Source organism: Melanerpes formicivorus, unplaced genomic scaffold, assembly GCF_026170545.1.
Source record: "Melanerpes formicivorus ecotype bairdi unplaced genomic scaffold, bMelFor1.0.p_v2 SCAF_1886, whole genome shotgun sequence".
Lineage (NCBI taxonomy): Eukaryota > Metazoa > Chordata > Aves > Piciformes > Picidae > Melanerpes > Melanerpes formicivorus.
Genome location: NW_027144238.1, coordinates 1 through 12506, shown reverse-complemented (window position 1 = coordinate 12506; position 12506 = coordinate 1). Strand labels below are relative to the sequence as shown.

Sequence of the window (12506 nt, the reverse complement as noted above, 5' to 3'; positions counted from 1 at the left end):
GCAGCTGTGGGGCAGCTATGGGTTGGAGGCCAAAGGGTTGGGTTGGAGGCAGCTGTGGGGCAGCTATGGGTTGGAGGCCAAAGGGTTGGGTTGGAGGCAGCTGTGGGGCAGCTATGGGTTGGAGGCCAAAGGGTTGGGTTGGAGGCAGCTGTGGGGCAGCTATGGGTTGGAGGCCAAAGGGTTGGGTTGGAGGCAGCTGTGGGGCAGCTATGGGTTGGAGGCCAAAGGGTTGGGTTGGAGGCAGCTGTGGGGCAGCTATGGGTTGGAGGCCAAAGGGTTGGGTTGGAGGCAGCTGTGGGGCAGCTATGGGTTGGAGGCCAAAGGGTTGGGTTGGAGGCAGCTGTGGGGCAGCTATGGGTTGGAGGCCAAAGGGTTGGGTTGGAGGCAGCTGTGGGGCAGCTATGGGTTGGAGGCCAAAGGGTTGGGTTGGAGGCAGCTGTGGGGCAGCTATGGGTTGGAGGCAGGTATGGGGCAGCTGTGGGGCAGCTATGGGTTGGAGGCAGGTATGGGGCAGCTGTGGGGCAGCTATGGGTTGGAGGCCAAAGGGTTGGGTTGGAGGCAGCTATGGGGCAGCTATGGGTTGGAGACCAAAGGGTTGGGTTGGAGGCAGCTATGGGGCAGCTGTGGGGCAGCTATGGGTTGGAGGCCAAGGGGTTGGATTGGAGGCAGCTGTGGGGCAGCTGTGGGTTGGAGACCAAAGGGTTGGGTTGGAGGCAGCTGTGGGGCAGCTGTGGGGCAGCTATGGGTTGGAGACCAAGGGGTTGGGTTGGAGGCAGCTATGGGGCAGCTGTGGGGCAGCTATGGGTTGGAGACCAAAGGGTTGGGTTGGAGGCAGCTATGGGGCAGCTATGGGTTGGAGACCACAGGGTTGGGTTGGAGACCAAAGGGTTGGGTTGGAGGCAGCTGTGGGGCAGCTATGGGTTGGAGGCCAAAGGGTTGGGTTGGAGGCTGCTGTGGGGCAGCTGTGGGGCAGCTATGGGTTGGAGGCCAAAGGGTTGGGTTGGAGGCAGCTGTGGGGCAGCTATGGGTTGGAGACCACAGGGTTGGGTTGGAGACCAAAGGGTTGGGTTGGAGGCAGCTGTGGGCAGCCGTGGGGCAGCTATGGGTTGGAGACAACAGGGTTGGGTTGGAGACCAAAGGGTTGGGTTGGAGGCAGCTGTGGGGCAGCTATGGGTTGGAGACCAAAGGGTTGGGTTGGAGACCAAAGGGTTGGGTTGGAGGCAGCTGTGGGGCAGCTATGGGTTGGAGACCAAAGGGTTGGGTTGGAGGCAGCTATGGGGCAGCTATGGGTTGGAGGCCAAAGGGTTGGGTTGGAAGCAGCTATGGGGCAGCTATGGGTTGGAGGCCAAAGGGTTGGGTTGGAAGCAGCTATGGGTTGGAGGCCAAAGGGTTGGGTTGGAGACCAAAGGGTTGGGTTGGAGGCAGCTGTGGGGCAGCTATGGGTTGGAGGCCAAAGGGTTGGGTTGGAGGCTGCTGTGGGGCAGCTGTGGGGCAGCTATGGGTTGGAGACCACAGAGTTGGGTTGGAGACCAAAGGGTTGGGTTGGAGGCAGCTATGGTGCAACCATGGGGTGGCTGTGGGGCAGCTGTGGGGCAGCTGTGGGTTGGAGACCAAAGGGTTGGGTTGGGAGCAGCCATGGGGCAGCTTGGGGGGGGGGCACTGCCCCCTAAGTGCTGTGCCCTCTGCCCCACAGCCTCCCTGATCCGCGGCAACAGAGCCAACTGTGCTCTCTTCTCCACCAACCTGGACTGGTTGGTCTCCAAGCTGGACAGGCTGGAGGCCTCCTCAGGTCTGTGGGGTTGGGGGGGACCTCGGTGTGGGGCTGGGGAGGACCTCGGTGTGGGGCTGATTAACCTCAAGGTGGTCCTGAGGGACCTGTCCATGGTGCTGAGGGACCTCGTGGGGCCCTGAGGACCTCAGTGTGGCCCTGAGAACCTTTTCGATGTGGTCCTGAGGACCTTCTCCATGGTCCTGAAGGACTTCAATGCGGCCCTGAGGACCTCTCCATGGTGCTGAGGGACCTCAGTGTGGCCCTGAGGGACCTCTCCATGGCCCTGAGGGACCTCTCCATGGCCCTGAGGGACCTCAGTGTGGCCCTGAGGATCTCTCCATAGGGCTGAGGAACCTCAATGTAGTCCTGAGGGATCTCAATGTAGCCCTGAGGACCTCTCCATGGCCCTGAGGACCTCTCCATAGGGCTGAGGAACCTCAATGTAGTCCTGAGGGAGCTCAGTGGGGCCCTGAGGACCTCTCCATGGCCCTGAGGGACCTCTCCATAGGGCTGAGGAACCTCAATGTAGTCCTGAGGGAGCTCAATGTGGCCCTGAGGACCTCTCCATGGTCCTGAGGAACCTCAGCATTGGCTTGAGGGACCTCAGTGTGGCCCTGAGGGACCTCAGTGTGGCCCTGAGGGACCTCTCCATGGCCCTGAGGACCTCTCCATAGGGCTGAGGGAGCTCAATGTGGCCCTGAGGGACCTCTCCATGGCCCTGAGGGAGCTCAGTGGGGCCCTGAGGACCTCTCCATGGCCCTGAGGACCTCTCCATGGCCCTGAGGGACCTCAGTGGGGCCCTGAGGACCTCTCCATAGGGCTGAGGAACCTCAATGTGGCCCTGAGGGACCTCTCCATGGCCTGAAGGGAGCTCAGTGGGGCCCTGAGGACCTCTCCATAGGGCTGAGGGAGCTCAGTGTGGCCCTGAGGACCTCTCCATGGCCCTGAGGGACCTCAACATAGGCTTGAGGGACCTCAGTGTGGCCCTGAGGACCTCTCCATAGGGCTGAGGGACCTCTCCATGTGGCCCTGAGGGACCTCTCCATGGCCCTGAGGACCTCTCCATAGGGCTGAGGAACCTCAATTTGGCCCTGAGGGAGCTCAATGTGGCCCTGAGGACCTCTCCATAGGGCTGAGGAACCTCAATGTAGTCCTGAGGGACCTCTCCATGTGGCCCTGAGGGACCTCTCCATGTAGCCCTGAGGGACCTCTCCATAGGGCTGAGGAACCTCAATGTAGTCCTGAGGGAGCTCAGTGGGGCCCTGAGGACCTCTCCATGGCCCTGAGGGAGCTCAGTGGGGCCCTGAGGACCTCTCCATGGCCCTGAGGGAGCTCAGTGGGGCCCTGAGGACCTCTCCATGGCCCTGAGGGACCTCAGTGTGGCCCTGAGGGACCTCTCCATGGCCCTGAGGGAGCTCAATGTAGTCCTGAGGGACCTCAGTGTGGCCCTGAGGACCTCAATGTAGTCCTGAGGGATCTCAATGTAGCCCTGAGGACCTCTCCATGGGCCCTGAGAGCCTTCAATGTGGCCCTAAGGGCCTCAATGTAGTCCTGAGGGAGCTCAGTGTGGCCCTGAGGGACCTCTCCATGGCCCTGAGGGACCTCTCCATGGCCCTGAGGGACCTCAGTGTGGCCCTGAGGACCTCTCCATAGGGCTGAGGAACCTCAGTGTAGTCCTGAGGGACCTCTCCGTGGCCCTGAGGACCTCTCCATGGCCCTGAGGGACCTCAGTGTGGCCCTGAGGACCTTCTCCATTGCTCTAAGGACTTCTCCATGGTCCTGAGGAACCCCAACATTGGCTTGAGGGACCTCAAGGTGGCCCTGAGGGACCTTCTCCACGTCCCTGAGGGAGCTCCCCCCGGGCCCTGCCCTCTCCTGCAGGCATCCTGGAGGTCCTCTACTGCGTGCTGATCGAGAGCCCCGAGGTGCTGAACATCATCCAGGAGAACCACATCAAGTCCATCATCTCCCTGCTGGACAAGCATGGCCGCAACCACAAGGTGCCCCAGGCCCTGGGGGGGAGGTCTTCTCCATCCCACCACCCTCCCTGGGGACCTTCTCTCCAGCCCCTGGCTCCTGGAAGCCCTTGAGGTGCTCCTGGAAGCCCTTGAGGGGCTCCTGAAAGCCCTTGAGATGTCCTTGAGGGGCTCCTGGAAGCCCTTGAGATGTCCTTGAGGTGCTCCTGGAAGCCCTTGAGATGTCCTTGAGGTGCTCCTGGAAGCCCTTGAGATGTCCTTGAGGTGCTCCTGGAAGCCCTTGAGGGGCTCCTGGAAGCCCTTGAGGGGCTCCTGGAAGCCCTTGAGATGTCCTTGAGGGGCTCCTGGAAGCCCTTGAGGTGCTCCTGGTAGCCCTTGAGATGTCCTTGAGGGGCTCCTGGAAGCCCTTGAGGTGCTCCTGGTAGCCCTTGAGATGTCCTTGAGGTGCTCCTGGAAGCCCTTGAGGTGCTCCTGGAAGCCCTTGAGATGTTCTGGAGGTGCTCCTGGAAGCCCTTGAGATGTTCTGGAGGTGCTCCTGGAAGCCCTTGAGATGTTCTGGAGGTGCTCCTGGAAGCCCTTGAGATGTCCTTGAGGGGCTCCTGGAAGCCCTTGAGATGTCCTTGAGGGGCTCCTGGAAGCCCTTGAGATGTCCTTGAGGGGCTCCTGGAAGCCCTTGAGATGTTCTGGAGGTGCTCCTGAGGAGCTCCTGAGGTTCTTGAGGTGCTCCTGGAAGCCCTTGAGATGTCCTTGAGGGGCTCCTGGAAGCCCTTGAGATGTCCTTGAGGGGCTCTGGATGAGCTCCTGAAGTTCTTGAGGTGCTCCTGAGGTTCTTGAGGTGCTCCTGGAAGCCCTTGAGATGTCATTGAGGTGCTCCTGAGGTTCTTGAGGTGCTCCTGGAAGCCCTTGAGGTGCTCCTGAGGCTCTTGAGGTGCTCCTGGAAGCCCTTGAGATGTTCTTGAGGTGCTCCTGGAAGCCCTTGAGATGTCCTGGAGGTGCTCCTGAGGTTCTTGAGGTGCTCCTGGAAGCCCTTGAGATGTTCTTGAGGTGCTCCTGAGGTTCTTGAGGTGCTCCTGGAAGCCCTTGAGATGTCCTTGAGGAGCTCCTGAGGTTCTTGAGGTGCTCCTGGAAGCCCTTGAGAGGTTCTTGAGGTGCTCCTAGAAGCCCTTGAGGTGCTCCTGGAATCCTTTGAGATGTCCTTGAGGTGCTCCTGAGGTCCTTGAGGTGCTCCTGGAAGCCCTTGAGATGTCCTTGAGGTGCTCCTGAGGTTCTTGAGGTGTTCCTGGAAGCTCTTGAGATGTCCTTGAGGTGCTCCTCAGGTTCTTGAGGTGCTCCTGGAAGCCCTTGAGATGTCCTTGAGGGGCTCCTGGAAGCCTTTGAGATGTCCTTGAGGGGCTCTGGATGAGCTCCTGAAGTTCTTGAGGTGCTCCTGAGGTTCTTGAGGTGCTCCTGGAAGCCCTTGAGATGTTCTTGAGGGGCTCCTGGAAGCCCTTGAGATGTCCTTGAGGTGCTCCTGAGGTTCTTGAGGTGCTCCTGGAAGCCCTTGAGATGTCCTTGAGGAGCTCCTGAGGTTCTTGAGGTGCTCCTGGAAGCCCTTGAGATGTCCTTGAGGTGCTCCTGAGGTTCTTGAGGTGCTCCTGGAAGCCCTTGAGATGTCCTTGAGGTGCTCCTGAGGTTCTTGAGGTGCTCCTGAGGTTCTTGAGGTGCTCCTGGAAGCCCTTGAGATGTCCTTGAGGTGCTCCTGAGGTTCTTGAGGTGCTCCTGGAAGCCCTAGAGATGTCCTTGAGGTGCTCCTGAGGTTCTTGAGGTGCTCCTCTGGTTCTTGAGGGGCTCCTGGAAGCCCTTGAGATGTCCTTGAGGTGCTCCTGAGGCTCTTGAGGTGCTCCTGGAAGCCCTTGAGATGTTCTTGAGGTGCTCCTGGAAGCCCTTGAGGTGTTCTTGAGGTGCTCCTGAGGTTCTTGAGGTGCTCCTGGAAGCCCTTGAGGTGTTCTTGAGGTGCTCCTGAGGTTCTTGAGGTGCTCCTGGAAGCCCTTGAGATGTCCTTGAGGGGCTCCTGAGGTTCTTGAGGGGCTCCTGGAAGCCCTTGAGGTGCTCCTGGAAGCCCTTGAGATGTCCTTGAGGGGCTCTTGATGAGCTCCTGAAGTTCTTGAGGTGCTCCTGAGGTTCTTGAGGTGCTCTTTGGAAGCCCTTGAGATGTCCTTGAGGTGCTCCTGAGGTTCTTGAGGTGCTCCTGGAAGCCCTTGAGATGTTCTTGAGGTGCTCCTGGAAGCCCTTGAGATGTTCTGGAGGTGCTCCTGAGGTTCTTGAGGTGCTCCTGGAAGCCCTTGAGATGTCCTTGAGGTGCTCCTGGAAGCCCTTGAGATGTTCTTGAGGTGCTCCTCAGGTTCTTGAGGTGCTCCTGGAAGCCCTTGAGATGTCCTTCAGGTGCTCCTGAGGTTCTTGAGGTGCTCCTGGAAGCCCTTGAGATGTCCTTGAGGTGCTCCTGGAAGCCCTGGAGATGTTCTGGAGGTGCTCCTCAGGTTCTTGAGGTGCTCCTGGAAGCCCTTGAGATGTCCTTGAGATGTCCTTGAGGTGCTCCTGAGGAGCTCCTGAGGTTCTTGAGGTGCTCCTGGTAGCCCTTGAGGTGCTCCTGGAAGCCCTTGAGATGTCCTTGAGATGTCCTTGAGGGGCTCCTGAGGTTCTTGAGGGGCTCCTGGAAGCCCTTGAGGTGCTCCTGGAAGCCCTTGAGATGTCCTTGAGATGTCCTTGAGGGGCTCCTGGAAGCCTTTGAGATGTCCTTGAGGGGCTCTTGATGAGCTCCTGAAGTTCTTGAGGTGCTCCTGAGGTTCTTGAGGTGCTCCTTGGAAGCCCTTGAGATGTCCTTGAGGTGCTCCTGAGGTTCTTGAGGTGCTCCTGGAAGCCCTTGAGATGTCCTTGAGGTGCTCCTGAGGTTCTTGAGGTGCTCCTGGAAGCCCTTGAGATATCCTTGAGGTGCTCCTGAGGTTCTTGAGGTGCTCCTGGAAGCCCTTGAGATATCCTTGAGGTGCTCCTGAGGTTCTTGAGGTGCTCCTGATGTTCATGAGATGTCCTTGAGGTGCTCCTGATGTTCATGAGATGTTCTTGAGGTGCTCCTGAGGTGGTCCTGAGGTTCTCCTCCTCCTCCTCCTCCCTCTGGCAGGTGCTGGATGTCCTCTGCTCGCTCTGTGTCTGCAACGCTGTGGCCGTCAGGTCCAACCAGAACCTGATCACCGAGAACCTCCTGCCCAGGAGGGACCTCCTGCTCCAGACTGGCCTGGTCAACTACGTCACCAGGTGAGTCTGGAGGACCTTGAGATGTCCTTGAGGTGCTCCTGAGGTTCTTGAGGGGCTCCTGGAAGCCTTTGAGATGTCCTTGAGGGGCTCCTGAGGTTCCTGAGGTGCTCCTAGAAGCCCTTGAGATGTTCCTGAGGTGCTCCTGAGGAGCTCCTGAAGTCCTTGAGGTGCTCCTGGAATCCTTTGAGATGTCCTTGAGGTGCTCCTGAGGTTCTTGAGGTGCTCCTGGAAGCCCTTGAGAGGTTCTTGAGGTGCTCCTGGAAGCCCCTGAGATGTTCTGGAGGGGCTCCTGAGGTGGTCCTGAGGTTCTTGAGAGGTTCTTGAGGGGTTCCTGGAAGCCTTTGAGAGGTTCTTGAGGTGCTCCTGGAATCCTTTGAGGTGTCCTTGAGGTGCTCCTGAGGTTTCTTAGGTGCTCCTGGAAGCCCTTGAGATGTTCTTGAGGTGCTCCTGGAAGCCTTTGAGAGGTTCTTGAGGTGCTCCTGAGGTTTTTGAGAGGTTCTTGAGGTGCTCCTGAGCTTCTTGAGGGGCTCCTGGAAGCCTTTGAGAGGTTCTTGAGGTGCTCCTGAGGTTTTTGAGATGCTCCTGAGGAGCTCCTGAAGTCCTTGAGGTGCTCCTGGAATCCTTTGAGATGTCCTTGAGGTGCTCCTGAGGTTCTTGAGGTGCTCCTGGAAAGCCCTTGAGAGGTTCTTGAGGTGCTCCTGGAAGCCCCTGAGATGTTCTGGAGGGGCTCCTGAGGTTCTTGAGGTGGTCCTGGAAGCCCTTGAGATGTTCTGGAGGGGCTCCTGAGGTGGTCCTGAGGTTCTTGAGGGGTTCCTGGAAGCCCTTGAGAGGTTCTTGAGGTGCTCCTGGAATCCTTTGAGGTGTCCTTGAGGTGCTCCTGAGGTTTCTTAGGTGGTCCTGGAAGCCCTTGAGATGTTCTTGAGGTGCTCCTGAGGTTTTTGAGAGGTTCTTGAGGTGCTCCTGAGCTTCTTGAGGGGTTCCTGGAAGCCTTTGAGAGGTTCTTGAGGTGCTCCTGAGCTTCTTGAGGGGTTCCTGGAAGCCTTTGAGATGTCCTTGAGGTGCTCCTGAGGTTTCTGAGGTGCTCCTGGAAGTCCTTGAGATGTTCTTGAGGTGCTCCTGAGGAGCTCCTGAAGCCCTTGAGGTGCTCCTGGAATCCTTTGAGATGTCCTTGAGGTGCTCCTGGAAGCCTTTGAGATGTCCTTGAGGTGCTCCTGAGGTTTCTGAGGTGCTCCTGGAAGCCCTTGAGATGTTCTTGAGGTGCTCCTGAGGAGCTCCTGAAGTCCTTGAGGTGCTCCTGGAAGCCCTTGAGAGGTTCTTGAGGTGCTCCTGAGGTTTTTGAGATGTCCTTGAGGTGCTCCTGAGGTTTCTGAGGTGCTCCTGGAAGCCCTTGAGATGTTCCTGAGGTGCTCCTGGAAGCCCTTGAGATGTCCTTGAGGTGCTCCTGAGGAGCTCCTGAAGCCCTTGAGGTGCTCCTGGAATCTTTTGAGATGTCCTTGAGGTGCTCCTGAAGTCCTTGAGGTGCTCCTGGAAGCCTTTGAGATGTTTTGGAGCTGCTCCTAGGACCTCTTGAGCTGCTCCTGGAGGCCCTGGAGCTCCTCCTAGGACCTCTTGAGCTGCTCCTGGAGGCCCTGGAGCTGCTCCTAGGACCTCTTGAGCTGCTCCCTGAGGGTCTCCTCTCCCCCCTCCCCCCTCCCCCAGCATCCGGCCCAACATCTTCGTGGGCACCCACCCGGGCTCCACCCAGTACAGCCGCTGGTACTTCGAGGTGGCCATCGATTGGACCAGGCCCTTCGCCACGCCCTGCCCCACCCACCTGCGCGTGGGCTGGGCGGCGGCCGGCGCCTACGGCCCCGCCCCGGGGGGCGGGGAGGGCTGGGGGGGGAACGGCGTCGGCGACGACTTGGCCTCCTTCGGCTTCGACGGCCTGCACCTGTGGGCAGGTGACAGCAGGGGGCGCCCGGGGGACCCCCGAGCCTCCACACTCCCCTCCCCCCCCACCCGCCCAGGTGGCCCCAAGGGGCTCCAAGAGTCCCCCAAAGTGACCCCAAGGGGCTCCAAGAGTCCTCAAAGTGACCCCAAGGGGCTCCAAGTGTCCCCAAGTGACCCCCACCAGGCCCCCAGGTGTCCCCAAGTGTCCCCAAGGGGCTCCAAGTGCCCCCAAGTGACCCCCACCAGGCCCCCCAGGTGTCCCCCTCCTGACCCCAAGGGGCCCCAGAGTGTCCCCAAGGAGCTCCAAGTGTCCCCAAAGTGACCCCAAGGAGCTCCAAGTGACCCCAAAGTCACCCCAAGGGGCTCCAAGTGTCCCCCAAAGTGACCCCAAGGGGCTCCAAGTGTCCCCAAAGTGACCCCAAAGAGCTCCAAGTGACCCCAAGGGCCTCCAAGTGTCCCCAAAGTGACCCCAAGGGGCTCCAAGTGACCCCAAAGTGACCCCAAGGGGCTCCAAGTGTCCCCAAGTGACCCCAAGGGGACCCAAAGTGACCCCAAGGGGCTCCAAGTGTCCCCAAAGTGACCCCAAGGGGACCCAAAGTGACCCAAGGGGCTCCAAGTGTCCCCAAAGTGACCCCCACCCTGCCCCCAGGTGTCCCCTCCTGACCCCAAGGGGCCCCAAAGTGACCCCAAGGGGCTCCAAGTGACCCCAAAGTGACCCCAAGGGCCTCCAAGTGTCCCCAAAGTGACCCCCAAGGGGACCCAAAGTGACCCCAAGGGGCTCCAAGTGTCCCCAAAGTGACCCTCACCCTGCCCCCAGGTGTCCCCTCCTGACCCCAAGTGACCCCAAGGGGCCCCAAAGTGACCCCAAAATGACCCCAGAGGGCTTCAAAGTGTCCCCAGGTGACCCCCACCAGGCCCCCAGGTGCCCCCTCCTGACCCCAAGGGGCCCCAAAGTGACCCCAAAGGGGCTCCAAGTGTCCCCAGGTGACCCTCACCCTGCCCCCAGGTGTCCCCTCCTCACCCCAAGGGACCCCAAGGGGCCCCAAAGTGACCCCAAATGGACCCCAGAGGGCTTCAAAGTGTCCCCAAGTGACCCCCACCCTGCCCCCAGGTGTCCCCAAGTGTCCCCCAGGGGGCTCCAACTGTCCCCAAAGTGACCCCCCACCAGGCCCCCAAGTGCCCCCTCCTGACCCCAAGTGACCCCAAAGTGACCCCAAGGGGCTCCAAGTGTCCCCAAGTGACCCCCACCCTGTCCCCAGGTGTCCCCAAGGGGCCCCAAAGTGATCCCAAGTGACCCCAAAGTGACCCCAAGGGGCTCCAAGTGTCCCCAAAGTGACCCCCCACCAGGCCCCCAGCTGCCCCCTCCTGACCCCAAGGGGCCCCAAAGTGACCCCAAAGTGTCCCTGTGTGACCCCAAAGTGCCCCCAACTGCCCCCCACCCCTCCCAATGTGCTCCCCAAGTGCCCCCCAACTGCCCCCACCCCTCCCAATGTTGCTCCCCAACTGCCCCCCAAGTGCCCCCAACTGCCCCCACCCCTCCCAATGTGCTCCCCAACTGCCCCCCAAGTGCCCCCCCAACTGCCCCCACCCCTCCCAAAGTGCCCCCGAAGTGTCCCCCAACTGCCCCCACCCCCTCCCAAAGTGCCCCCAACTGCCCCTACCCCTCCCAAAGTGCCCCCCAACCTGCCCCCCACCCCTCCCAAAGTGCTCCCCAACTGCCCCCCAACTGCCCTCCACCCCTCCCAAAGTGCCCCCCAAGTGCCCCCCAACTGCCCTCTATCCCTCCCAAAGTGTCCCCCAACTGCCCCCACCCCTCCCAAAGTGCTCCCCAACTGCCCCCCAAGTGCCCCCCAACTGCCCCCACCCCTCCCAAAGTGTCCCCCAACTGCCCCTACCCCTCCCAAAGTGCCCCCCAAGTGCCCCCCAACTGCCCCCACCCCTCCCAATGTGCTCCCCAACTGCCCCCCAACTGCCCCCACCCCTCCCAAAGTGCTCCCCAAGTGCCCCCAACTGTCCCCCACCCCTCCCAAAGTGCTCCCCAACTGCCCCCCAAGTGCCCCCCAACTGCCCCCACCCCTCCCAAAGTGCCCCCCAACTGCCCCCACCCCTCCCAAAGTGCCCCCCAACTGCCCCTACCCCCTCCCAAAGTGTCCCCCAACTGCCCCCACCCCTCCCCAAAGTGCCCCCAACTGCCCCCACCCCTCCCAAAGTGCCCCCAACTGCCCCCCAAGTGCCCCCCAACTGCCCCCACCCCTCCCAAAGTGCTCCCCAACTGCCCCCAAGTGCCCCCAACTGCCCCACCCCCTCCCAAAGTGCCCCCCAAGTGCCCCCCAACTGCCCCTACCCCTCCCAAAGTGTCCCCCAACTGCCCAAGTGCCCCCCAACTGCCCTACCCCTCCCAAAGTGTCCCCCAACTGCCCCCACCCCTCCCAAACTGCCCCCCAACTGCCCCCCCAACTGCCCCCACCCCTCCCAAAGTGCTCCCCAACTGCCCCCCAAGTGCCCCCCAACTGCCCCCACCCCCTCCCAAAGTGCCCCCCAAGTGCCCTCCATCCCTCCCAAAGTGCCCCCCAAGTACCCCCACCCCTCCCAAAGTGCTCCCCAACTGCCCCCCAACTGCCCCTACCCCTCCCAAAGTGTCCCCCAACTGCCCAAGTGCCCCCCAACTGCCCTACCCCTCCCAAAGTGCCCCCCAACTGCCCTCCATCCCTCCCAAAGTGCCCCCCAAGTGCCCCCACCCCTCCCAAAGTGCTCCCCAACTGCCCCCCAACTGCCCTCCACCCCTCCCAAAGTGCCCCCCAACTGCCCCCCAACTGCCCTCTATCCCTCCCAAAGTGTCCCCAACTGCCCCCACCCCTCCCAATGTGCCCCCCAACTGCCCCCCAAGTGTCCCCCAACTGCCCTCCATCCCTCCCAAACTGCCCCCCCCGCCCCCCAACTCCCCCAAAGTGCCCCCCAACTGCCCCTACCCTTCCCAAAGTGCTCCCCAACTGGCCCCCCCACCCCTCCCAAAGTGCCCCCCAAGTGCCCCCAACTGCCCTCCATCCCTCCCAAAGTGCCCCCCAACTGCCTCCACCCCCTCCCAAAGTGCTCCCCAAGTGCCCCCCAACTGCCCCCCACCCCTCCCAAAGTGCCCCCCAACTGCCCCTACCTCTCCCAAAGTGCTCCCAAAGTGCCCCCCAAGTGCCCCCCAACTGCCCCTACCCCTCCCAAAGTGCTCCCCAACTGCCCCCCAAGTGCCCCCCAACTGCCCCCACCCTTCCCAAAGTGCTCCCCAACTGCCCCCCACCCCTCCCAAAGTGCCCCCCAAGTGCCCCCAACTGCCCTCCATCCCTCCCAAAGTGCCCCCCAACTGCCCTCCCACCCCTCCCAAAGTGCTCCCCAAGTTGCCCCCCAACTGCCCCTACCCCTCCCAAAGTGCCCCCCAAGTGCCCCCCAACTGCCCTTCATCCCTCCCAAACTGCCCCCCCAAGTGCCCCCCCCGGGGGCCGGCGCCTGAGGCAGGGCTGTGCCGCGGCAGGGGGCGTGGCCCGGGCCGTGTC

The 12506-nt window shown here is 61.5% G+C and overlaps 1 protein-coding gene across 1 annotated transcript in view; it reads left to right on the top strand.

Moving 5' to 3' along the window:
• LOC137461356 (ryanodine receptor 1-like) overlaps positions 1-12502 on the top strand; it is a gene marked incomplete at both ends in the record, with an annotated part of 38908 nt that extends 26406 nt beyond the window's left edge. Inside the window, 5 exons of the mRNA XM_068171116.1 lie at positions 1694-1789; positions 3653-3771; positions 6902-7035; positions 8734-8975; positions 12485-12502. Coding sequence (XP_068027217.1) covers positions 1694-1789; positions 3653-3771; positions 6902-7035; positions 8734-8975; positions 12485-12502 — 609 coding nt within the window. The remainder of the gene's footprint in view (positions 1-1693; positions 1790-3652; positions 3772-6901; positions 7036-8733; positions 8976-12484) is intronic.
• Between the last annotated feature and the right edge of the window lie 4 nt (positions 12503-12506).